Below are 26,778 nucleotides of genomic sequence, written 5' to 3'. Positions count from 1 at the left end.
GAGACCACATCCACATAAATTTTGTTACAGTATATTGTTATAGTTGTTCTATTTTATTATTAGTTATGAATCTCTTACTGTGCCTAATTTATAAATTAAATTGTATCTTCAGGTTTTTTTTGTATAGCAAAAAACGTATGTACAGTATATGGGATTTGGTACTATCCAAGGTTTCAGGCAATCAGTCTTGGATATATCCCCCATGGATGGCGGAGGGGAGGGGGGCAGAAATTATCATATTTAAAATTTTAAAAACTGATAAGGTTTCTTTTCTCAGCTGGCAGGTTTTATGTTGTTATGATTTTATAAGCTCAGCCACATGAAGGATCGAGTCAAGACACCTTGGCCAGGCAGGCGAGGAAGCTTATGTAGCCCTGACCTTGCCTCCTGCCACTCTGTACCCCATATTCCCTTCTCCAAGCTCTCACAGCTCTCTGCACCTCTGAATAGCTCTGGTGACAATGGGATCAGTGATTTGCCTGTCCTTCTCTCACTGCTACCTGAATACTGTATTTCCTTTCATAAAATAGCATCCTACCTGAATGCCTAGTGCTGACTGGAAAATGTGGAGGGAGTGTTGGCATTGGAAATTACAGCTTTGTAACTATTAGGGTAAAAACCAGTCTAGACAAGAATCATTAACGGATGCACGGTCTTAAATTGTCAGAGACAATGAAAAACTGGTAACAGTACAAGGCAGAAATCAGGCACTACCAAATGTGATACCCCTCACACAACCCCCGAATAAAACATTCAGCTACCAAAAAGGAGGATCCTGTTCTTAAAAGACAGAAAAGGAAAAAAAAACCCTAAGAAAAATATTCCAGGTTAAAGGATACTAGAATCATGACAACTAAACCTAATCCTAGATTGGATCCCATACTAGAAGGCAAAAAAAAAAAAAAAAAAAAAAAAAAAAAAAAAGTTATAAAACACATTATCAAGTCAATTGTCAAATTAGAATACCGATGGTAAGTTATTAAAAGTACTGCATCAGTGTTACATTTACTGCACCTACAACTTTCTGTTTGAAATTATTTTCAAATAAAAGATCAGGCATTTACAAAAAAAGTATTTCCTTCTAAATTAAAAAATAACCATTTCAATATATAAAAATAAAAATATACCTCAATATAAAAATAACCTACACAAAGGCATGTTTCTTTAAACAGGTAAATCACGCTATCAGTTTAAAAAAGTACAATAGAGCAGCTGGGTGTAGTGGCTCACACCTGTGATCCCAGCACTTTGGGAAGCTGAGGTGGGTCGATCACCTGAGGTCAGGAGTTTGAGACCAGCCTGGCCAACATGGAGAAACCCTGTCTCTACTAAAAATACAAAAAAATTAGCCAGGCTGTGGTGGTAGGTGCCTGTAATCCCAGTTACTCGGGAGGCGGAGGCAGGAGAATCGCTTGAACCTGGGTGGCAGAGGTTGCAGTGAGCCAAGATCGCACCATTGCACTCCAGCCTGGGCAATAACAGCAAAACTCTGTCTTTAAAAAAAAAAAATGCAATAGAACTCGTGAGAAGCTGCCAGGGACAAGGTGAGATGGAACGTGCATTGGAGGAGAATAAGGAAGCAGCAATCATGAATCCTGGCTCACAGGTACTGAGCCCCAACTCGCTTCACAAGTATTATCACAGTTTCACTGTTTTCCAGTGTATTTATTTATGCCTTTGTGTTTCTTTTTGCTATATTTTTTCAAGCTTGGGTTGAAGACGTTGTGTCTTTATCTTTCAAATGTTTTCTTTCAATGATAAAGTCATTAAATACAATGGATTTGCTATGATCAGAATTTTGGTTTTCATAGATAGTATTCTTGTTTTGTTTCTAATGTAAAACAAAAACTACCAAGAAGACTACTTAAGAAAAGAAGTGAAAAGGTTGAGTTACTATAGGCATCACTGAAAAAGTTTCACAAGTTGTTCACTGAGGGAGAAATTTCAGTGTTTTTAAATGTTGGGAGGTGGAGTTTCATCGTGGCTGTGTTCATTATGGATTAAAAGCTAGCACTCCGGATAGGTCAGAGTGAATCCACAGTACTGTTACATAATTGGTTTAAAAGGTTCTATTTTTCAGAGGTCAGGAAAAAATATTGAGTTAGAGCCAAGTCGTTTTGCCCTACTAGGGTCATTCAAAGTTTAGAGTTCTTAACAGATATAGGTGAAGGGAGATGGCATTGTTTTATTATTTTCTAAGCAGGTGCTGCTGTAAATGGAATCTTTTCCTTTACTGTCTCTTCTTTTGCTCTTTTCTTTCCCTAAAATGATTGGATGAAGACACAAATATTAGCCACTTGGATGATCACACAAATATTAGCCACGTTATCAGGTTTCCAGTTCTATACCTCCATGTTGTTTTTTTGTATCATTCTCACAGGATTTGTTTCTATCAGAGTCACTTCAATTTCTTTTTGATACAGAATCATCTGTGGTTAGAACTGATGAGCTGGTAGCTTCGCTGAAGTATTAATACCCTGTTAACAACATACTTGACAGCAGCAACGATTAGGAACAAAGACAAAAATAGTATAACTAACATTTGCAGAGATTCCTTAAACCATAAAATATCCCAAGGTAATGCCTTTGTATAACATCTTTGCAGCAAATAATGTAAAGCTGTTCTGCTGAGTTTGTATAGCAGACGCAGATTACATATGCAGTAATTGCCATTGTAATGGACAGGCTTCAAGTGTCAAATTAGAATACCAATGGTAGGTTATTAAAAGTACTGCATCAGGGTTACATTGTACATTGTACATCAGTGTTACAAGTGCATCCTACTAAACTCAGGCACTCAGAACCAAGGGAGAAACTCGCACACAAAACAATAAAAATCAATATCTCCAGCTACTCCTGAGAAGTCTGCATTTCAACAGGCACATTGATGAGAAAGAATTAAGTCATTTGAGATCTCACTAGGGAGTGTAGATACACTAAATCAAATATTGACATAAAACCATTTCTCAGGGGCAGACTCCTTCTTTCCAAGACTGACATTGTGTGGTAATCATACCTTGACATGAATACCTTCAGCAAGGAAGGGTACAACCAGAGTAAATTTGGTACATTCTTTAAGTGTATTTCTCAGATGGCAGGGAGCTGACATCACAAAATATGCCTGCGGTTACAATTTAAAAGTGTAATTATTCAACGAGCACAAGGACACCAATTAACTAACTGAATATAAAGAGTATAATTAATTATGTCCCACAATCATCAGAACAACATGTCTTTACAGAAAAGGTAAAAGACCTTGTAGTTGAAATATTCATGTTGTATTTCCAAGAATAGTAATACCAATCACATACCTTAAAATTTTTTAACCCTTTAAACTAATTTTATTTTACTTCAAAACTGGTTACTGAATATCATTAACCTTTGTGGTATATTTCTGTGAGTTAAGCAGAAACATAAATTGATGAACCTTATTAAACTTGCAGCTGATATTTTTGTCAGATATTCTAATAAAAGGTACCTCACTAGTATTTCAGAGAAAGGGCTACAAACCCAACAATCAGTTAAATTTCCTTATGTAACTGTGGTCTTATTGATTATAACAAATTAGCTGCCTTCATTAGGATTTGTCCTAGATCTAGGATAGTCAGAAAAATAAATATAAATTTTGTGACTTACAGTAGCTATCAAATTAACTTGTTCTGCTGGCCATGATGGAATAACTCATATCAGATGATCATTCCCATTATAAATAACCATAACACTGGAGAAAGTACAAAGCAACTATTTTCAGGCCCTGGACTATAGGTTGCACAAAATTGTGATCCCTGAGAGATGGGAAATTCAGAAAATGAGTTCTACATTTGCCCTGGCTAACTGCTTGGGGACAATTTCCTGACCATGATACAGGATGGTGGGGGCAAGGCATACTAGTCTTACCGAGATGAGGAGGCAAAAAAGACTTTGGGGATGGTGAAGTAGATGACATTGGTAGGGTAGGTCTCAGAAAGGAGGCAGCTGTGCAAAGTGGGGAAAGCCCACCTCAGCTGAAGTTGAGCTTTGCTTATGCAGCGCAAATATGCAATGATTACCAGAAAACAGCTGCTTGAGAGAAGAATGGAAATACTAGAAGTTTAGCAGGGCTGGTGAGTGTAGGCATTCCGGCCCAATCAGAATAAACAAACCTCATTAACACCTCAATCATTCAGCTGTGAAACTAGAGAGGCCATGCCATAAAATAAGGACCACATCTTATAGTAAGATCTTCTCTAGATACATTGTAATTGGAACTAAAATAAGGACGTTAAAAATATCTGCATGGGTCAAAGAACTTGGAGTTTGAGTCCTGTGAGTTAGAGGGGCCTGGTAAACACTTTGACCTTTCAAAGAGCTAGCCTAACAAAGAATAAAATGAAGCCTGTACAAGTTCAAAACATTCATCCAGTAATTAAACTGCCTACAGGTATAAAAAGCACTTTCAGACGAACATAAATTTAGAATCATGCCACAAAAAACGTCCAGCATAAAAAACTTTAAAATTACTAGACATGCGGAAAAACAGGAAGTGTGACCACTGTTAAGAAAAAAATGCAGTCACAGAAATAGATCCTGAGATGGTCCAGAGGTTTCAGCACATAGACTTTACAGAAGCTAGTATAAACATACTAAAGAAAAATACATGCATCACAAAGAAACAAATGGGGGTGGAAATCTCAGTGGAAATTATTTTAAAAAGAAACAAGTGGGAATTCTAGAACTAAAAACGTAATAAAAATTTAAAATTTGCTAGATGGGCTTAAAAGATTGAAGATGGCAAAAGGAAGGTTCAGTGAACCTGAAGACAGGTCAATAGAAACTAATCTGTCAAACAGAAAAACATACTGAAGATTGGATAGAGTTTCAGGAACAATATCAAATGGTCTAACATATGTATAAGTGGAGACTCAAAAGAAGAAATTGAGAAAGAATTAAATTTTAAAATTGAGAATTATCCAAAATGAGAAGAAACTGAGAATTATTTAAAGATATGACAGCTAAAGTTCCTAAATTTAATGAAAAACATTGGTTAACAGATTAGAGAATCTCAGTAAACCTCAAACTGGATTAATACCTAACAACAATAAATGATTTAGACACATCAATGTCAAACTGCTGAGAACCAAAGACAAAGCAAATTCTCAAGAGCGACACACACACACCCCTATCTACCCATTCTCAACTATATCAAAACAAACAAACGTGACCTTCCCTGGGGAAACATGAATAACCTGTCTTTGTTTTCAAGTTCAAAAGGCTAAAGTCAGCTATTATCTGGCAGCTGCTCCATGCACTGCCTTTTCTGCATGAGGGATTTAAGCTGCTCAGTGGGTCAGATTTTAAACTGTAAGAGAAGCCATTATCACCTAGTGAGACCAGATTGCTATAGTTTTCCAGCACCATCTCCCAGTACAGGTCCTTGAGTAGGACTCCACAACCTTCATACCTCTTAGATGAAATCCACAGCCAAAACCTTGAATACCATGAAAACCCATTATGCCAAACACAGCTCTGCTCACTCTGTTGACACATGTGCCCATGTTGAAAACAAGGGAGCAAGAGGGCTACTTGGGGAAGATAAGTAAAATATCTAGATCCTGCTTTTGACTGTAACTCTGGAGCTTGGATTCCAGGACCATTAACCCTGTTCACTATTCAATCAGCATCATTTGTTGAGATGCTAGTCTGGCTATTATGGGGTTTACAAATGAAAACACAATTCCTAACCTTGAGGTGCTTTAAATTTAACAGACAACATATTAAACCAAAACATAAGTATAGAATCATTATCTTTCTGAGATTTAGGAATTTGGAGATTCTTTAATCTAGCTGCTTATATTCAATTTAAGGATCTGAGCCTCTGATTGGGTTAAAGCCCTGTTACCCAGTCTGGTCTGAGGACAAGCAGTACCAGCATCATCTGGAAGCTTATTAGAAATGTTGATGCTTGGGGTCTATCAGGCATGCTAATTCAGAATTTGCTGCTTACAAGATCCCAAGTGACAAGTATGCATGTTTTTGAGAGCACTGGGTTAAACGATCTACTGAGGTATATGGTTCAGAAATAGTGACAACTAAACAATAACTAAACTTCTGATTTTCCAAAACAAGATCTCTCTTCTACATTATTACACAATATCTTCCCTTCTTAAGAAGAAAGCAGCTCTGTTATGAATAATGGATGCCCAGGCTCCACTGAAAACTCATTTATTGGGGTGGTGTTCAGGCATTGTATTTTAAAAAGCTCCCAAGTACAGCCAGAGTTAGCAGAGTCTCAAGTCTCAAGAAGTCACTATAGGAAGGTTTCATGAAACAGAGTTGGGTATTTGGTCTTGAAGGACAGGATGGATTCAGAGGAGCTAAGGGTATTCCAGATGAGGTATGGCATGGAGTGGGTGGGAATTGCCAGGAGAAAAAGAGGACATGGCAGCAAGGAGTGTTTTAGAAAGCAGGCAATCCAGATTTCTAGACAGAAACTCCTAATTATTAAATGCTGAGGTCTTTCAAGGATGAAACAGGAGGCAGGCTGGACACACCCAAGTATCTGTATGACAGAGGTGGACATCCAGACGGCATCCTTGTCTATACGCAAATGAGCTGGACGCAAGACCATGCGCTACTGAAAATCTCACTGTGGTCATGACAGTCTGCCCAGTGGCTCAGACCCTGAGATTCTGTCCACACTTCCTACACTCTTCCTTACTCGTCTGTGTTCTTCCAACTTGTCATCTTGCCTAATTCCTCAGGCAGCATATCCTGTAAGTCTTCATTTCCAAGCTTAAGAGATGTCAGCCATTTGTGTCTTTATTGTACAGCCAGCACAAGTGAACACTTGACCACGGGCGTCCCTGCATTGTTGTTCTGAACCTTTATGTGTATTAACAACTAATTTCTTGGTGATGACTGACTCATGAGTGAGGCAGAGAATGATGTTGAGGGATGAATCCAATTAACACTGGACATGTCTCCGGAGCCAGGACTGAACTGCATTCACAATAAATCATGTAGCCTCGGGGTACGAGAAGCCAATGGATTCACCCTCTGAGAGCTAAAAAAGAATTTTAGGAAATTCTCATCTCCTTGGCCCTTCAGACCTTGGTCATTTCCTTGGTCTTCCCAGAGAATGACTAAGTTTCAGAAAGCCTATCTGAGGAAGGTGAAGAGCAGTGAGAGGGTGCACGCGTGGAAAAGCCCTCTCAAGAGTGAAGTGGGCCTTCCCCTCGAGCTCTCCAGATGGGACGTCCCAGACGGCACCAGCGCAGTCCTGTTCTCAACCAGGATACCGGACAAAGGCCTAGAGATTTAAGCGGACGGCAGGCCAAGCTCTGGCCTAAGAATGAGGCTTCTGTTTCCCAGGAGATGAGAGTTTGCCCATAACTTCGTAGATTTCAAAAAGAAGAAAAAGTTCTCAGGGCACCCGAAAAGGTGTATTTGGGTTGAGGGCGTGGGCTCAGAATCGGGTCTACCTCGATCGGGATGTGAGACTTCGGGAAGACTGCTCCGCCTTTCCAAGGCTTTAAATGGAGCTGAAGTGTACACGAGATGACGTTCGCCCGGTACTTAGGAATATGGGGCGTGACTTTCCAAGCGGGCGGCTGCAGCCAGGGAGACCAGAGAACGCTGCAACACGAACCAGCACCTGAAGAAGTTCGGTCACCCAGCTGTACACTACGACCAACCCCAGAAGCCGAACAGATGCGCCCCGAAACCTCATTTCCGCGCGCCAAGGGGCGGGGCCGGCACCGGGTGCGGAAGTCGCTCCAGGGGTCACTGGGAAGTGTAGTTTTCCAGCAGAGGCGCTCAGAGGGAGGGTCACAGTAGGGCCAGGCACTTTTCTCGGGAGTTTCTACGTGTTTTATGCACGTGGTTAAGAAAAAAGAGGGAGAATTCAGGTGCCACAGCGGCCATTCTCCAGTGACCGGAGCGTATTACTCAGAAACGGATCCGTCAGATGCCAATGGGAGCTGCCGGCCGTCAGGGCGCGCCTGGTGGCGCCGAGCATCCTGGGAGGTGTGGTCCGGGCGCGGTGCCGAGGATTCGGGGTAGTGTAGTCCTGGCGCCCCGCTGGAGGAGCTCCCCAGCTGGTGGCTGGAGCGACCCCTTGTTCTTTGGTGGCGGTGGTGAGTGAGGCTCCCGCGGGACCCTTGCCGCAGCCGTACCCTTTTCTGTGCGGAAAGGAATGTCCCGAAAGGCTGGACTATGGGCTGAATTTGGGGACCGTGCGGGTGGCGCGGGGGTGGTGATTGTGGTGGGAACGCGCTGGCGTGGCGCAGGCCGTCCTCTCCCAGATGTCTTATTTTGGGGGTGTGGGCGTGCATCTCCGGGGGAGTTGGGTGAAGCCCATCCGAGAAACTGGATGGTGATGGGTGGGGGATCGGGCTATCTCTCCTAGGTTCCCGTGGGTGGGGACTGTTTCGGCTTTGGCTGAAATCGGGAAAGGGGGTCTCTCGCTCATGCCATAAGTCCCCGGTTTTGGGGGAGTTGAATAAATAAGCTTTTAAGGGAGCTGGTATTTCCCAGGTGGCGGAGCGGGGACCATCCCTGGGGCCATGTGTCCCCCAGGCTTTGGTCGGTTGAGGGCTAGTCTCTTGGGGCCCCACTGTTCTTCGGCTTTGCTGGAGTGGAATGAGGAGCGGTCTGGTTTGACCAAACAAGCCAGGGTTAGACTGGATCTGGGGTGACCATTTTGCCGCGATCTTAGGGTTTCACTTGGGTTGGTCGCCCCCGGATTCAGGCCTTGGAGGAGGAAGTCTGGCCGGGACCCACAGGACAGGGTTTTTCCAAAGGTCCCAGGGACCGTCACTGATAGCAAGAATTACGGATTCCCAGGCCCCTGGTGTGGTCAGGCTTTGGGATTTTACATTCCATTTAAGTTTTTATTGCGGAGAAATTTCGAACAGCCAGAAGTAGATAGAACTCTATAGACCAGATCTCCATCACGCAGATTCAACACTTAACACCTTATGACCAATCTTGATTCATCTCAGAACGGACACAGAGAATCCTTGCAACCCACAGAGTTCACCGTCACCGCCCTTACTGTGTAAGAGCAGGGTCTCCACAGCCACATTTCCTCTGGGCTCTGTCACTTTATAGCTGTGTCACCTTGGGCAAGAGGCTGACTTCACTGTATCTTAATTTTCTCGATTTAACCTAAAGAGGATAATAGCATCTATCTCATTGGGTTGTTGATAGAATGAGGTGAAACTCCTACAGTGGCTGTAACAGTCTCTGGCTTATACTAAGTACTTTCTTTAATAACAGGCACAGAGGTCACCTCATGCTCAGCATCAAGAGCATGTTAGGGCAGGTTGTGCTTTCAGCCTGTATCCCAGCTGTGTTCCCAGGAAGCTGCCCACAATTCTTTTCTCCTTTTCTTCTGTGGCAGGTTCATTCCTGATGCCGCTAAGGAAGAGGAGGCGCTGCCCTACTGGAGTTTGAGGATTTCCCTTGATTTTCTTGATCGCTTTTTGTTCTTGTTCTGCCTCCCTGCGGCTCCTGTCTGCCCAGAGAGGACTGCCTGCTGGGGAAAGGGGGTACTCCTGAGCTCTTGAGAGCCCAGCTTCAGGTGGGTGCCACTTACCTTTTGCATTTTGAACTATGAGTGGGTTTCCTTTGCCTAGCTTTGACATCTGTGTTCTAGAGTGTCCCATCCAGGGATCAGGGCCCCAGCTGGTTCCTTCAGGAAACTAGGCTTGTTTTAACAGTGATCATTTTCACAGGGAATATTTTTCAGAGCTGATGCTCTCATTCATTACACCTATATTCTTCCCCTACATTCCTTCTTTCAGTATTTGTTCAGACTGCTCATTCCCAGGGCTTGTCAGATGCTGTGAAGTTGTCAACATTCCGTTCTTCTGTCTTCCAATACTCTCACTTACTCTTTTCCCTGCTAGAGTGTTGGCAGCAAATCCCAGTTATATCATTTCACCTGAGAGTACTTCAGGAGGCATCTCTAACACATAAGACTTCTTTTTTTTTTTTAACATAACCACAATTTCATTGTTATACAGTTACATTGTTACAGTTTATTTTGTTATACCCAACAAAATTAATAACTTATTAATATCATTTAATATCTAGCTCATATTAAGTTTTCCCCCATTGTTAAAAAAAAAAAATATTTTTTTCCACCAGTCAGAACAGCCCTGGTCAGAGGCAGGAGAGGGAAAAGTATCTGGAAACAGCATCCCAGTTTTCCCTATCTCTGCCTCATTTCTCCTACTTCTTCTGATCTTGCTGATCTGTACTGACAGCTTTATAACTTGATACAAGCTAAGCTATACCTCTGAGTTTTCCTTGCATCCTCGTCTCCAAACTTACTTCCCATTAGAAGTTGTGTCCTCCTGGCCGGGCACAGTGGCTCACACCTGTAATCCCAGCACTTTGGGAGGCCAGGGCAGGCAGTTCATCTGAGGTCAGGAGTTCGAGACCAGCCTGGCCAACATGGTGAAACTCCATCTCTACGCAAAATACAAAAATTAGCCAAGCGCGGTGGCGCACACCAGTAATCCCAGCTATTCAGGAGGCTGAGGCAGGAGAATCTGTCGCCTGGGCAACAGAGCGAGACTCCATCTCAAAACAAAATTTAAAAAGTTGTATCCTCCCATTCCACCTGTGCATTCTTCTCGATTCCTTTTCTTTCCCTTTGTCTCCATTTCTGCACTGCCCTAGCTTCCTGTCTCTTCTTCACCTTCTTGCCTTGTCTTTCCTCCCATTTAGAGCTGAACTCCTTGAAAGAATTATCTATGTTTATTGTCTCCATTGCTATCCTTCTGTTATCTTTTGAATATTCTAGTAAGGCTTTTTCAAGTGACATCAACAAATATTGTTGTCAGGGTTACCAGTGTTCTCCCTGTCACAATCAGGCCACCATCAGTTCTCAGCAACATTTGATGTAGTTGTTTACATCCTCCTTCTTAATATAACCTTTCACACAGTTGCTCTTGGCACTAGGTCTTCCTGGTTTTCCTCCTAACTCATAGGCTGCTCCTCCTCTGTCTCCTTTGCTGGCTCTTCCTTCTCTCCCAAATTTCCACCGTGGAAAAGGCCCTGCTTCAGTTCTTAGACCTCCTGTCTTCTTCAGCTATACTCTGTCCTTGGTTCTCCCATTCATTCTCAAAGCTTTAAATGCTATCTGTTTGAGGCTCAGCCTAGAGCTCTGCCTGCAACTCCATATCCTGGTCCCCTACCGTCTCCTTCACATTTCCACTTGGATTTTTTTTTTTTTTTTTTTTGGTGAGACAGGAGTCTTACTCTATCGCCCAGGCTGGAGTGCAGTGGTGCAGTCTCGGCTCACTGCAACCTCCGCTGCCCAGCTTCAAGTAGTTCTCATGCCTCAGCCTCCTGAGTATCTGGGACTACAGGTGTGCGCCACCCCACCTGGATATCTTACGGGCATCCCAAACCTGATGTGTGCAACAAGAAACTCTGATCACCTTCCCTGAACATGTTCCACCCCAGTGGTATATAGACCATTCTTTCAAGAGTTTATCTTGGAGCAGGGGCATTTCAGCTCCTTCCTTCAGATTGCTTGGAGTCATCAAGGAGTCATCCTTGATCCTTTCTTGCTCTTACACCCTCATCCACACTACGGAAATCTGGACTCTGACCATTTCCATGCCCTGCTGCTTCCATCATGGTCCAGGCCACCGTCTCATCTGGATGATCATAGCCTTTGAGTGGTCTCTTTGTTTCTGCCTGTGTCCTGCTAAGGTACATTAATCAGTAGAGCAACTAGAAGGATATTTTAAATGTAAATCGAATCGTGTCATGTGTTTGCTCAAAACCTTCCAATGGCTTCTCATCCTAACCAAAGTCAAAACCAGTATCTTACAAAGCTAGGTCTGATCTCCGCACATTTACTCTTAGACTTCATCTGCACCACACTATTTCAGTCATGCCACACCAGCCACGGTGAACTGTCCATCCCTTCACCATGCCAGCCTGACTCTTCCTTGCATCAGGGTCTTTGCACTGGCTGTTCTCTTGCCCTAGATGTTCTTTTCAAAGTTATTCCCTTGGCTCTTCACATCCTTGAGATTTTTACCCAGTCACTTCAGAGATGCCTTCCCAAATCACCCTATATAAAATTCTAAAATTTCACCCCACTTCTGTGACTATCCTTTCCCCTTCCCTGCTTTATTTCTCTTCATGCCATTCATCACTTTCTGATACATCGTGTATTTTATTTATTCGTGTAATTGGTCCATCTTCCTCCTCTAGACTTTCATGTCAGTGAGGGTGTTTTTGCCTTGTTCACTTCTATATCCCCAGGATTTAAAAAGTGCCTATCACACAGTAGGAGCTTAATAAATACTTGCCAAATGAAAGAATAATCCAACCTGTATATATAAAGCTAATTCTGGGAGTATTGGATGAGGCAGACTAGGATGTTGGGAAATGGTCTACAGAGACTGTTAGGAGGCTTTTGCCATTGTCCTAGTGCTCCAGCTGGTGAAGGGGTGGGGAGGAATTGAGAGAGTTGGCAGAGGTGGAATCAATTAGCCTTGATAATTGGTTTGATATGGAAGGTAGGAAGTAGTCATGGGACTGATTAAGCGCCATGGATGACAGGAAGGTGCTTCTGTTATTAGGTAAGCTGAAAGAGAGAAGGGTTCTGGTTATTGACTGCTATACAACAAACCACTCTAAAACTGAGTGGCTTAGGAGAGCAACTATGTTTTAATCTCTCACAGTTCTTTGGGTTTACCCAAAGCGGATGTGATCAGCTGAGATGTAAGTGATGCATCTTGCTATGGCTGCCGTCATTTGGGGACTCATTTGGGTTGGAACATGCAAGATGGTTCCATCACATATTTGACATATTTTCATAGGTTTCATCACATATTTTCATGGGTTGGCTGGAAGGCTGGGGTCAGCTGGAAGGCTGGGGTCAGCTGGGACAGCAGGCCTCCCTCTCTCCAGGTAGTGTAAGAGCTTCCAGCAGGGCTGAACTTGTTACATGGTATGTTAGAGCTCCCAAGAGTGAAAGCTGTCTGGCCTTCTTAGGACTTAAGCCTGTAACTGGCACAGTGTCACTTGTGTCAAATGTATTGGTTAAAGCAGGAACAAGGCCAATGTGAAAGAGCTCCCAGTGTTTAAAGCTGGAATAATTATAACAGCAATATTAGCAGTGATAATATTGTATTATAACCCATAGGATAAGATATAAATCCATATTGATATAAATAAATAAATGAATACAAACAAATGGGGAGACAGAATAGCTCTGACAGAAGAATTCTAATTAATGGATTTAGAATGAAAGGGGGAAAAAGAACATTGTCATTTGGTAAACAGCACAGTAATAACTATTGCAGATAGGTTCCACAGATATATGCTAAAATTAGTGGCTGAAAGTTTGAAGAGAAATAGGATATTTGTACAATCTCAAAGTATCTCTCTCAAGATATTTATTAATTATAAAGGGAAACGTAGTGACTTTACAATGGAGAAGCTCAGAAGACACCTCCTTAACCAAGTGATCAAGGTTAACATCGCCAGTAAAAGGACATAACAATATCATGAACTCATTGATATGCTGAAGGACACAGCGTCACATCTGAGGTATTCTAACCAGAAATGAAAACCTCGTTCTAATCATGAAAAAACATCGGACAAACCAAAACTGAGGGATACTCTTCAAAAGCGCCAAGTTCGTGAAAGACGAGAAAAGACAGAGAATCTGTCACAGATTGGAGGAGGTTAAAGATCCATGACAACTAAAGGCAAAGTGAAAACCTCAGTTAGATCCTGGACCAGAAAAAGTACATTCATGGAAAAACTGGCAAAATATTATTAAGGTCTGTAGTTTATAGTATTGCATCAATGTTAATTTCCTGCTTTTGATGATTGTACTATGGTTTTCTAAGATGTTAACATTAGAGAAAACTGGGTGGAGGGCATGGGAATTGATATTTGTGCAACTTCCTTGTAAGTCTAAAATTAATACAAAATAAAAAGTTTTAAAAATCCATCAACTCTATATTCTTGAGTTTTTGGTTTGTTTTTTGAAGAAGAGGTGTTGAGTTTTGGTAAAGAGTATCTTACCATGTAGAGAGACAATCGTGACTTCTCCTTACATCTGTTATTATGATGTATTATAACAATAGATCCCCTAAAATTAAACCAGTCTTGCAATCCTGGGTAAATTTTTCTTTGCCATGGTGAAATATTTTGTTATTGCGAATTGCTAATATTTTAATTAGAATTTTGCTTCAATATTTGTAAGTGATAATTAGTCTGTAATTTTTCTGTTTTTGAACTGTCATCAAGTTAAGGTCCTCATGGTATCCTTGCTTTATAAAATGAATGAGGACTTTTCCCTTTAGTTTTCAGTGCTTTGGGACAGTATTTGGAGCATAAGGACTACCTGGTTTGAAGGTTTGATAGAATTTCCTTGTGACCATCTGGAGTTAATTTTGGGAGTTATTCACTTCATCTAGATCTACACATTTATTTATATAGAGGTCTATAAAGTAGTCTTACATGACTTTTAAGAAGATGTTTTTTGGTGACTTTCCCTTAGTTGTTTCTTATTTTGAGATCTTGTTGGGAGGTTCTAACAGGGGAGCACAGCTATTCGTATACCCTTGACCAAAGACTGGTCCTCCTCTATGAGGGATGGGCGTCATCCTTGACCAAGTGTGCAGCTTCCGGAGGGATGCACATGGAGCAGTGAGGGAGGAAGGGGACATACACCTAGCCAGCCAGATCAGCTGGATCGACCCTGGTGATCAATGTGGTGACAGATGTCGCAGCCAGATCGCCCTCACAGCCATGTTACTTCTTATTTTGAATATTTATGCTTTCTCCCTTTCAGTTAGCTAGTGTTTGTCTACTCTTTTTGACAAAGTAGGACTTGGCTCATTAGATCTACTGCTTTCTGTTCATTAATGTATGCTTTCATCTTTGTTATTTGTGCTTTCTTTTGGGTTACTTTATTTTATTCGCTTTTTGAGCCTGGAATTTAATTTATTCTTTTTTTTTTTTTTTTTTTTTTTTGAGGTAGGGTCCCACTTTGTCACCTAGACTGGAGTGCAGTGATGCTATCAGGCTTGCTGCAGCCTCAACCTCCCAGGTTCAAGTGATCCTCCCTCCTAGATCTCCTGAGTAGCTGGGACCATAGGGGTGTGTGTATACACCATGTCTGGCTATTTTTTTGAATTTTTTGTAGAGATGAGGTCTCACCATGTTGCCCAGGCTGGATTATTTTCTTTCCTTTCTATTTGTAAAAGTATTTAAGGCTATAGTTTCCCTTACCTCACTGTTTTAAATAAATCCTGTATATATGTAGTGTTTTTTATTACATTATTTTTAAGCAATTCTATAATTTCATTTTGTGTATTCCTTTTAATTCCCACCTATTGCCTATGATATGATCAGCAACCTTTTTCTGCTTTCTTCTTCCCCTGTGTCTTCTATTTGAGTGGCATTTCTACCTTATCAGGACACTGCCCTATACCATTAGCATATGTTTTCTTCCTCTCTCTTCTCCCCTTTTCATGCTAAGTTTACAATTATGTATATTAAATGCTCATCATCAGTCTTTTTGCTAAGTTTCCCGTCATGTCTTGCTTTGAATGATGATTTTTGGCCAAACCTTTTTTTTGGTGGTAAATACACATAACATAAAATTTACCATTTTAACATGTTCAAGTCTATGTCATGAAGTACATTCATATTGCTGTACAACCATCACCACTATCTATCTCCAGAAATATTTTCATCTTCCCAAACTGAAACTCCATACCCATTAAACAATAACTCCCCATTCTCCCTTTCCCCAACCACCTCTCCTGAACCACAATTTGACTGTTCTGGTTACCTCATATAAATGGAATCTTACTGTCCTTTTACTTCTGGTTTATTTCACTTAGCATAATGTCTTAGGTTCATGTTGTAGCATGTGTCAATTTCCTTGCATTTTAAGTCTGAATAATATTCCATTGTATGTACATATCACTTTGTTATTCATTCATCCATTGGTGGACACTTGAGTTGCTTACACCATTTGGCTATTGTGAACAATGCTGGTATAAACATGAGCATACAAGTATCTGTTCCAGTCCTTGCCTTCAGTTATTTTGCGTATATAGCCAGAAGTGGAATTGGATGAATCACATAATAATTGTATTTTAAATGTTTTGAGAAACCACCATACTGGTTTGTGGGTATACCATATTTTACATTCCCACCAGCAGTGAGCAGTGGTTGAATGATAATTTCAAAAACTCTGGTAGAACTCATATTTTTTGCTTAGAGTCACTTTGGATTCCTGTTGTTGTTCTTTAAAGTCTAATAGTTTTTCTAGTGTCTTTGAGTTGGTGGTTATGAGTCAACCTTTCCCTCATATCCCATAGGCCCTTTCATATTTAGATTCAGGTAATCTATTTTTAAAATGTTTTCTTTTTTTTTTTTTTTTTTTTTTTTGAGACGGAGTCTCGCTCAATCGCCAAGGCTGGAGTGCAGTGGCGCGATCGACTCACTGCAAGCTCCGCTTCCCGGGTTCACGCCATTCTCCTGCCTCAGCCTCCCAAGTAGCTGGGACTACAGGCGCCGCCACCTCACCCGGCTAATGATTTTTTGTATTTTTAGTAGAGACGAGGTTTCACCGTGTTAGCCAGGATGGTCTCGATCTCCTGACCTCGTGATCCGCCCGTCTCGGCCTCCCAAAGTGCTGGGATTACAGGCTTGAGCCACCGCGCCCGGCCTAAAATGTTTTCTTACATTATACTTTTAAATATTTCCATTGTTTCGGTATCTAGGAACAAATTATATGAATATTACTTCTTTGTCTGGTTTCCTATCCAGCTTCTTTCTGATCCTTTTTACTTCTTATTTCACTTCATTCTCTTGTTTTCTGGCTATTACTAAGTGCTCATTATGTTTTCATTTCAATCTATTCTCCTTGAGTGTCTTATAAGTTCGTCTTCATTTCTCATATAATATTGTCTTTTTCTTTGGTTTCTTTCAAAAGTTTGTTGAAATCTTTTTGTTTCTTTACTTTTTTTGTCCATTTCTATTCTTAGTTCTTGAATTTTTAACTCATGATGATATCTCATATCCCAAAATGTTTGTTTGAAGATATTTAATTTAGTTTAATGTTACGGTTTTGTTAATTTTTTTTCTGCCTCATTTTTTTTTTTTGGTGGAATTTTCTTTAGCTGAATTGTTTAGATTCTTATTTTCATTTTTTTAATAGACTACAACTGTTTGCATGTCTGCATTTCTGTAAACAGAACTGTCAGATTCTAGTGTTCTTGAGATTTCCATAGTTCAGGAAAATGCTTCTGCCAGTGTAGCAAGGTACAGTTTCTTTACTGGATTGCAGGGGATGGAGAGGTGGTGCGTCCTTTGGGATTTTGTTGTTGTTGTTTTGTTTTTCTCTTTTGTTTTGCAAGACCCTGGATTACCCTCTCTTGCTTGTTTTTCTTTTCCTTTGCTGTTTCCAAGCAGTATTGTTTCCTTGCTTTATACATTCCCCATTATGCCACTGCTCCCCCAGTTGTGGGGTTAAAGAGCAGGCCCTGCTTCACTCATGAGGACAGCATTTCCACCTGACACCATCTCATTTCTGTTTTCCTTACCCAGATCTACCTTCTGAGATATCATCCTTCTTTAGGGAGACAAGGAAAAAAGGCCACAGGGTCCCGGAGAGCCAGGGGGAATGGTGAGTGTTTCCTGTCTCCATTACTGGCTGTAACAGGACGGACACATCCCCTTCTCTTACCCTGACTGCCTTATTGGTGCCTAGTAGAGTTCAGCTCCAATTCCTCTCACTGGCTTCCCTGCCTCAGCATCGCTTTCTGCACAACCCATGACACAGTTATTCACCCAGTAGTTAACTGAACAACACACAATTCTACAGTTTGAGATAGAGTCTGCATTTTTTCTTTTGTTTTGTTTGAGACGGAGTCTCGCTGTGTCGCCCGGGCTGGAGTGCAGTGGTGCGATCTCGGCTCACTGCAAGCTCCGCCTCCCGGGTTTACGCCATTCTCCTGCCTCAGCCTCCGGAGTAGCTGGGACTATAGGCACCCGCCACCTCGCCCGGCTAGTTTTTTGTATTTTTTAGTAGAGACGGGGTTTCACCGTGTTAGCCAGGATGGTCTCGATCTCCTGACCTCGTGATCCGCCCGTCTCGGCCTCCCAAAGTGCTGGGATTACAGGCTTGAGCCACCGCGCCCGGCTAGAGTCTGCATTTCTTTGTTCAGCTTCAAAAGTTCTACTGCCTGAGAGTAACATCACAGTAATGGAATGGAAAGTACATATGATTATACTGGCAGAATCTGTCAGGTGTACCTATTTTGGAACTCCGGAGTCTAGTTGAAGGCCTCCAGTTCCCAGATGGAAGAAAGTATAGAGGGTAAGTCACAGCTAATTTTAGCTCCTAGTATAGTAGCAGCTACCTATCATCCACCCTGCCAGCCCTATGGCAGGTAGCTATCCTGTATTCCTGGATCAGCTTCTACATGGCTTGTGGGACACATGGTGGACAATAAGGACCCTTTACTCCAAATATTGAGGATGTGTGTTCTAATTGTTAATTGCTGTTTCTGATCACAGAGGTGGTCCATTTAAATCCCCTGAAAGCTACTTCAGCCAATTGCAACCCCCACTGGCTAAAGTGGCTTTTAGGGGATTTAAGTAGCCAGAGTCTATTTTCCCCCACTGAAGTTCTCTTTTTCCCCTTTGAGAGCCAAATATTTGAGGACTAATGTATTGAAAAACAGCTGCATATGGAGGAATGTAGAAGGTATACCCATGGAAAGGCATGGGCTCAGAAAAGACCTGAGAAGACTTTAAGCTTACACCTCGGACTAATTCCTAGCATAGGGACACCCTACATCAATATTTAAAAAAAAACGAAAATACAAACAGAAGGGAGACTCTGACTTACAGAGTTGCTGTTTTATAAGATTTAAATGTCTAGTTTTTGACAAAAATCATAAGGCATACAAAGAATGAGAAAAATATGACCCATTCAAAGGGGAAAAAAATGAATAAACTGAAAACATCCCTGACAAAGGCCAGATAGTGGACTTACTAAACAAAGACTTTACAACAGCCATCTTAAAGAGTTAAAGGAAGATGTGGAGAAAGTCAAGAAAACAACGTAAGAACAAACTGGAAATATCAATAAACAGATAGAAAACATAAAAATAAACCAAAAATAAATTTTGGAGCTAAAAAGTACAACTAAAAATAAAAGTTCATTAGAGGGATTCAGAAATGGATTTGAGCAGACAGAAGAATCAGCAAACCAAGAGAGAGGACAATTATCAAGTCTAAGGGACACAGACAAAAAGGTTAAAGAAAAGTGAACAGAGCTTGAGGGAACTATGGGATACTATCAAGTGGATCAACTACCCCTTTATGGGATTCCCAGAAGGAGAAGAGGAAAAGGGGACAGAGAGATCGCTTGAAGAAATAATGGCTGAGAACTTCCCAAGTCTGATGAAAGACTTGAATATAAACATCCAAGCAGCTCAATGAACTACAAGTGGGAAAACCTCAAAAAGACTCATACTGAGAAACAATGTAATCAAAGCACCAAAAGCCACAGGTGACAGAGGGATTTTTGAAAGCAGCAAGAGAAAAGCAATGCTACGTACAAGGGATCCTCAATAAGATTATTAGCAAATTTCTTATGAAAAACCTCTCGGGCCAGAAGGCAGTGGGTTGATATATTCAAAGTGCTAAAAGAAAACAAACAAACAAAAAAGCCTGCCAACCAAGAATTCTATATCTGGCAAAACTGCCCTTCATTACTGAGGCAGAAATTAAGACATTCTCAGATAAGTTGGTGGAGATTACAACCACTAGACCTACCCTACAAGAAATATTAACGAGAGTCTTTCAGGTTGAAATAAAAGGACATTAGACAGTTACATGAAGCCATATGAAAAAATTAAGTTCTCCATTAAAAATTAATACACAGGTAGTAATATAAACTTGTATTACTGTGACTGTGCTTTGTAACTTCACTTTTTGTTCTCTATATGAGACTTAGGAGACTACTGCATTTAAAAAAAAAATCTATGTGTTTGACCACACAGTGCATAAAGATGTAATTTTGTGACATCAATAATGAGTTGGAGATGGAGCTGTATAGGAACACAGTTTTTATATGCTATTGAAGTTAAGCTGATGAGTTCAAATTTGAGTTTTTAAAGTTTAGGACATTAAATGTAATCCCCTTGGTTACCACAAAGAAAATAGCTGTAGGATGTAGAGAAATGCAAATGAGATGGGAATTTTAAAGTTGCATTAAAAAAATCAACAAAGAAAAAAAAGGACAGTAATACAGGAAATGAAGAATAAAAGACTGTAGGACATGTAGAAAACAAAAAGCAAAATAGCAGAAATCAGTACCTCCTTATCAGTAATTATTTTATGTGTAAATGCTTTAAACTCTAAAACAATTTGGCATAGTGGATTTAAAAAAAAAAGATCTAACTGTATGCTGTCTACAAGAGACTCACTTTACATCCAAAGGCACAAATAGTTTCAAAGTAAAAGAATGGAAAAAGATGTTTCATGCAAATAGTAACCAAAGACAGTAGAAGTGGCTACATTAATACCAGAAAAAATAGACTTTAAATTGAAAAAGGTTACAAGAGATAAGGAAGACATTAATACAAAAGATTTAATACAGCAAGAAGATATAAAAATTATACACATACACCTCATAACAGACCCATAAAATATATAAAGAAAAATGGACAGCATTATAGGGAGAAGTAAGTTTTATAATAATAATTGGAGATTTCAGTACCCCACTCTAAATAATGGATAGAACAATAAGAAAGACAAAAAGTAAAGAAATAGAAGATTTGAACAAGGCGTAAATCAAATAGATATAATAGACATATTCCAAACATTGTACCCAACAAAAATAGAATACACATTCTTCTCAAGTACACATGGGGCATTTTGCAGGGTAGACTACATGTTAGGCCACAAATTAAGACTGATATCATAAAAAGTGTTGAGCTTGAAACGAATAACTGAAAGAAAATTTTAAAATTCACAAACGTGAAAATTAAAGAACATACTCTTAAACCAGTAGGTAGAGGAAGAAACTATAAGGGAAATTAGACCTTACTTAGAGTCAAGTGAAAACAAAAACACAACATAGGAAAACTTATGAGATGAAGTAAAGTGCTAGGAGGGAAATTTTTAGCTGAAATACATTAGAAAGCAAAGTCTCCAAAGAATAACCTAATTTTACAACTTAGGGAACTAGAAAAAGAAGAACAAACTAAACCTAAAGCTAGCGGAAGGAAGGAAATAATAAACACTAGAGCAGAGTCAAATAAAATATCGAATAGAAGGACAGTAGCAGAAAGCAACAAAACTTAAAGTTGGTTCTTCGAAAAGATTAAATAAATTGACAAACCTTTAGCTTTATTGACTAAGAAAATAAGAAAACTCAAATTACTAAAATCAGAAATGAAAGTGAGGACATTACTATTGTTTCTACAGAAGTAAAAAGGATTGTACAAGAGTACTATGAATTGTGTGCCAACAAATCGATGACCTAGATGAAGTGGACAAATTATTAGAATGCAATACCTATCAAGACTGAACCATGAGGAAATTGAAATTTTGAATAAGTGTATAATTACTGAGGAGATTGAATCAGTAATCAAAACCATCCTGACAAAGAATCAGGGCCTCCTGGACCTGATGATTTTGCTGGTGAATTCTGCCAAACGTTTAGAGAACTAACACTAGTTCTTCTCAAACTTCTCCAAAAATACTGAAGAGGAGGGAACACTGCCTGACTCATTCTGTGAGGCCAGCATTACTCTGATACCAAAACCAGACAAAGACACTACAAGAAAATTACATCGTTTATGAACATTGTTGCAAAAAAATTCAACAAAATACTAGCAAACTGAATTCAGCAGCATTTGAAAAGAATTATACACCATGACCAAGTGGAATTTTTTCCTGAAATGCAGGATTGTTCAACATACAGAAATCAATGGGTATATGGCTGGGCACAGTGGCTCACGCCTGTAATCCCAGCACTTTGGGGGACCGAGGTGGGTGGATCACCTGAGGTCAGGAGTTCGAGACCAGCCTGGCCAACATGGTGAAAACACATCCCTACTAAAAATACAAAAAAATTAGCCAGGAATGGTGGCACATGCCTGTAATCCCAGCTACTCAGGAGGCTGAGGCAGGAGAATTGCTTGAACCCAGGAAGCAGAGGTTGCAGTGAACTGACATCATGCCACTGCACTCCAGCCTGGGCAACAAGAGCAAAAACTCGGCCCTCCCCCCCAAAAAAAAATCAATGCATATAAAATATCACATTAACAGATGAAACATATAACAACAACAAAAAACCATGGTCATCTCAATGCAGAAAAGTATTTGACAGAATTTAGCACCCTTTTATAGAAAATAACTAGAAATAGAAGGAAGTCACTATATAATAAGGCCATATGTGAAAATCTCACAGCTAACATACTCCATGGTGAAAGACTGAAGGCTCCAACATCAGCAATAAGGCAGCAATGCCCACTTTTGCCACTTATAGCCAACAGAGTATTGGAAGTGTTAGCCAGAGAAAATAAGCAAGAAAAAGAAACAAATGCCATCTGAATGGGAAAAAGTGAAGTTATCTCAGTTTCAGGTGGTATGATCTTAAATGTGGAAGACCCTAAAGACTAAACACACACAAACCTATTAGAACTAATATATGAAGTCAACACACAGAAATCAGTTGCATATCTATGCACTAACAGTGAACAATCCTAACAGAAAATGAGGAAAACAGTTTCATTTAAAATAGCATCAAAAAGAATAAAATGCGCGGTGGCTCAAGCCTGTAATCCCAGCACTTTGGGAGGCCGAGACCGGTGGATCACAAGGTCAGGAGATCGAGACCATCCTGGCTAACACGGTGAAATCCTGTCTCTACAAAAAAAAATACAAAAAACTTAGCCGGGCGAGGTGGCGGGCGCCTGTAGTCCCAGCTACTCGGGAGGCTGAGGCAGGAGAATGGCGTAAACCCGGGAGGAGGAGCTTGCAGTGAGCTGAGATCTGGCCACTGTACTCCAGTCTGGGCGACAGAGCGAGACTCCATCTCAAAAAAAAAAAAAAGAATAAAATGCTTAGGAATTAACCAAGGAGATGAAAGACATACACTGAAAACTACAAAATACTGCTGTAAGAAAGAAGATGTAAATAAATGGAAAGACATCACATGTTTGTAGAATGGAAAACTTTTTTTTTTTTTTTTTTTTTTGAGATGGAGTTTGGTCTTTTGCCCAGGCTAGAGTGCAGTGGCACGATCTTGGCTCACTGCAACCTCCATCCCCCAGGTTCAAGTGATTATCCTGCCTCAGCCTCCTGAGTAGCTCGGATTATAGGCGCTGCCACCACACCTGGCTAATTTTTGTATTTTTAGTAGAAACGGGGTTTCACCACATTGGCCAGGCTGGTCTTGAACTCCTGACCTCAGGTGATCCACCTGCCTCGGCCTCCCAAAGTGCTGGGGTTACAGGTGTGAGCCACTGTGCCCGGCCGTTAAAATGTTAAAATAATAATACCAGTCAAACCAATCTACATAGTCAATGTAATCCCTATAAAAATAACATTTTTTTTTTAAGAAATAGAAAAATTCATCTTAAACTTGATATGGAATCTCACCGGACACTGAATACCTAAAACAATCATGAAAAAGAACCAAGTTGGAGGATTTACAGTTCCTGATTTCAGAATTTACTACAAAGCAACAGTAACCCAAACTGTGGTACTGCCATAAAAACAGACTTATAGACAAATAGAACAGAATAGAGAGCCCAGAAATAAACCCTTGCATATATAGTCAAATGATTTTTGACAAGAGTGCCAAGACCATTCAATATGAGAAAGACTATACTCTACAAACACTGTTGGGCAAATTGTATATTTATATGCTAAAGAATGAAGTTGAACCCTTACCTAACACCGTATATGCAAATGCACTGACAATGGATCGAAGACCTAAACATAAATGTGAAAACTATAAAATTTGTAGATAAAAACATAGGTGAACATCTTTATAACATTGGATTTGGTGATTATTTCTTGGAAATGACACCAAAACATAGGCAATAAAAGAAAAGAATAGCAAACTTGGACTTCATCAAAATTTAAAACTTTCATTCATCAAAGGAAAGGAATATATTTGCAAGTCACATATCTGATAAGGGATTAATATTTAGAATATATAAACTCCTACAGCTTAACAACAATAAAAGAACACTCCAGCTTAAAAATGGACAAAGGATTTGAATAGTCATTTCTGCAAAGATATACATGTGGCTAATAAGCACCTGAAAAGATGTTCACTATCACTCACATTAAGAAAATACAAATGAAGACCACAATGAGATACCACCTTATACCCATTTGTATGGCTATTACTTTAAAAAAAAAAAAAAAAACCCAAAACTAGAAGGCAGTAAGTGTTGCCAAGGATGTGGAGAAAATAGAACCCTTGTGCGTTGCTGGTGGGAATGCAAAATGGTGCAGCTGCTGTGGAAAACAGTATGGTGGTTCCTATAGAATTGCTGTTTGATCCAGTAATTCCACTTTTGAGTGTATGCCCAAAAGAACTGAAGGGACTCCAACAAATATTTATACAACCATGTGCATGGAAGAATAGCCAGAAGCTAGAAACAAACCAAATGTCTATTAACAGATGCATAAACAAAATGTAGTATATACACACAATGGAGTATTATTTAGCCTTAACAAGGAAGTAAATTCTGAGTGCATGCTTCTACATGGCTAAATCTTGAAGACATGCTAAGTGAAATAAGTCAGACACAAAAGGATGTATATGATTCCACTTATTGTAGCCACATAGAATAATCACATATATAATGGAGACAGAAAGCAAAATGGTCACTGCCAGGATCTAGGGGGAGGAAAGAATGGGAAGTTATTTTTTAATAGTTGGTGTTTGAGTGTGAGATGATGACAAAGTTCTGGATTCTACCAATAGGTGGCTTTTATTCCTCCTAGGGAGCCATCCCTGCCTACATTTTGGCTTTGTCTTCCTTTGCTCATAATGTCCTTGTCCCTGCTCCCCACATGCCTCATCTGTAGTTCCTAGCACTTTCTTCTTCCCTTGATTCCAATCCATTCTCCAAGACCAAGTTGCCAGACCCTGTCTTAGAAAACCCTTTCTAATCTCTATTCCAGTTTGTCCTCCATTTGGAAATAGTGCTAAGAAAATTAAAAGAATAAAACTGGGCAGGGGCATGAGAATAGGGTGCAAAGGTGAAATTTTGGACTGTGGCCGAGAAGCTCCATGGTGAGCACTCACAGTCTGTGTCTGGAAGTTTAATGAACTGTTCTCTACATTTCACAGGTAAGAAAACTGGGATACTAGTTGGTGGCGGAGGTGGGTCTGAAACCCAGGCACCATGATTCCAGTACTTCACTACTCTCTGCTTGTGACCATCAGGCTCGAGAAAGCCAAGCCATAGGATTTTGAGGAATTACTGAGTTACAGTGGATTATTTGATCTTTTAAATTCTTTAAACTCAGAAAATCTGCTGTCCTTTATTGTTGCTTACATTTTATATGTTGCTTGCTCTTCTGACTGCCTAGATTTAAAGTTCCCAAAATGTAGGGACTCCACTTCATGCACATATACCCTGTGTGGCCCCCCAGGACCTTGACTGTATGGGTTCACAAATGCCACTGGCTGGACAGAGACAGGGATTTAAAAGTCTTGGAACACAGGGCACCAGGGTCACTGTCAAAGGCAGGGATCTTTATATCTCACCTGCCTCCCCCAGGGCAGCCTTCTGCCTGCCCCTCACCCAGCCACGGGCAAGGCTGGCTTCTGAGTGAGCAGGGCTCGGTTTTGTGTTACAGGCACACATGGCATTCAGGGATGTGGCTGTGGATTTCACCCAGGATGAGTGGAGGCTGCTGAGCCCTGCTCAAAGGACTCTGTACAGAGAGGTGATGCTGGAGAACTACAGCAACCTGGTCTCACTGGGTAAGCCTGATATCTGTGAGGATTCCCATTCTTATTGCTGGGAATTTTAGGCTATGCTTGAAGCAGCCATCTTGCTTTATTACTTGACCTTTGGGTTGGACTAAAAAGCAACGACATTTTATTCCTGTTTTCCCGGGGAGGGTCTGATTTTGCAGAGTCGAAAATGAGTAGATTTTGTTGTATGTGTACATATGTGTATTGTGTGTGCTACTCTGCATTTCTAGCCCTTTTTTCTCAGACTGGGGTTCTCATCCTATGTTAACTTGTTTTAAATGAGAGGAGTGTTCATCTACCCGGCATGAAATAGAATCAGTGTACTCTCTTTTTTTTTTTTTTTTTTTTTTTTGAGACAGAGTCTCGCTCTGTCGCCCAGGCTGGAGTGCAGTGGCCGGATCTCAGCTCACTGCAAACTCCGCCTCCCGAGTTCACGCCATTCTCCTGCCTCAGCCTCCCGAGTAGCTGGGACTACAGGCGCCCGCCACCTCGCCCGGCTAGTTTTTGGTATTTTTTTAGTAGAGATGGGGTTTCACCGTGTTAGCCAGGATGGTCTGGATCTCCTGACCTCGTGATCCACCGGTCTCGGCCTCCCAAAGTGCTGGGATTACAGGCTTGAGCCACCGCGTCCAGCCCAGTGTACTATCTGAGTTCGCTGCCCACTCATCCCTTCCATTTCTGAGAGCCCCACCCACCCCTTCCAACTCAGGGCTTTGTACTACCTCTGAAGTTTCCTAGGCTGTTTGGCTCTGAATTCTTGAATGGGCTCT

At 40.8% G+C, this 26,778-nt stretch overlaps 1 protein-coding gene across 4 annotated transcripts in view; it reads left to right on the top strand.

The window, feature by feature from the left end:
• The first annotated feature begins 8,036 nt into the window (after positions 1-8,036).
• The window catches only part of ZNF133 (zinc finger protein 133), a 29,523-nt gene continuing 10,781 nt past the window's right edge, over positions 8,037-26,778 (top strand). For 2 of the 4 annotated variants that reach the window (XM_015149550.3, XM_015149549.3), the window contains exons 1-4: positions 8,037-8,114; positions 9,383-9,562; positions 17,590-17,668; positions 25,888-26,014. In XM_015149550.3, the coding sequence (XP_015005036.2) occupies positions 17,666-17,668; positions 25,888-26,014 (130 nt within the window). In that variant the 5' untranslated portion in view covers positions 8,037-8,114; positions 9,383-9,562; positions 17,590-17,665. The remainder of the gene's footprint in view (positions 8,115-9,382; positions 9,563-17,589; positions 17,669-25,887; positions 26,015-26,778) is intronic. The other 2 variants (XM_028828158.2, XM_015149551.3) reach the window with 1 other exon arrangement.

The sequence above is a fragment of the Macaca mulatta genome, chromosome 10 (assembly GCF_049350105.2).
Source record: "Macaca mulatta isolate MMU2019108-1 chromosome 10, T2T-MMU8v2.0, whole genome shotgun sequence".
In the NCBI taxonomy this organism is placed as follows: domain Eukaryota; kingdom Metazoa; phylum Chordata; class Mammalia; order Primates; family Cercopithecidae; genus Macaca; species Macaca mulatta.
This window is presented reverse-complemented; position numbering and strand designations above follow the sequence as displayed.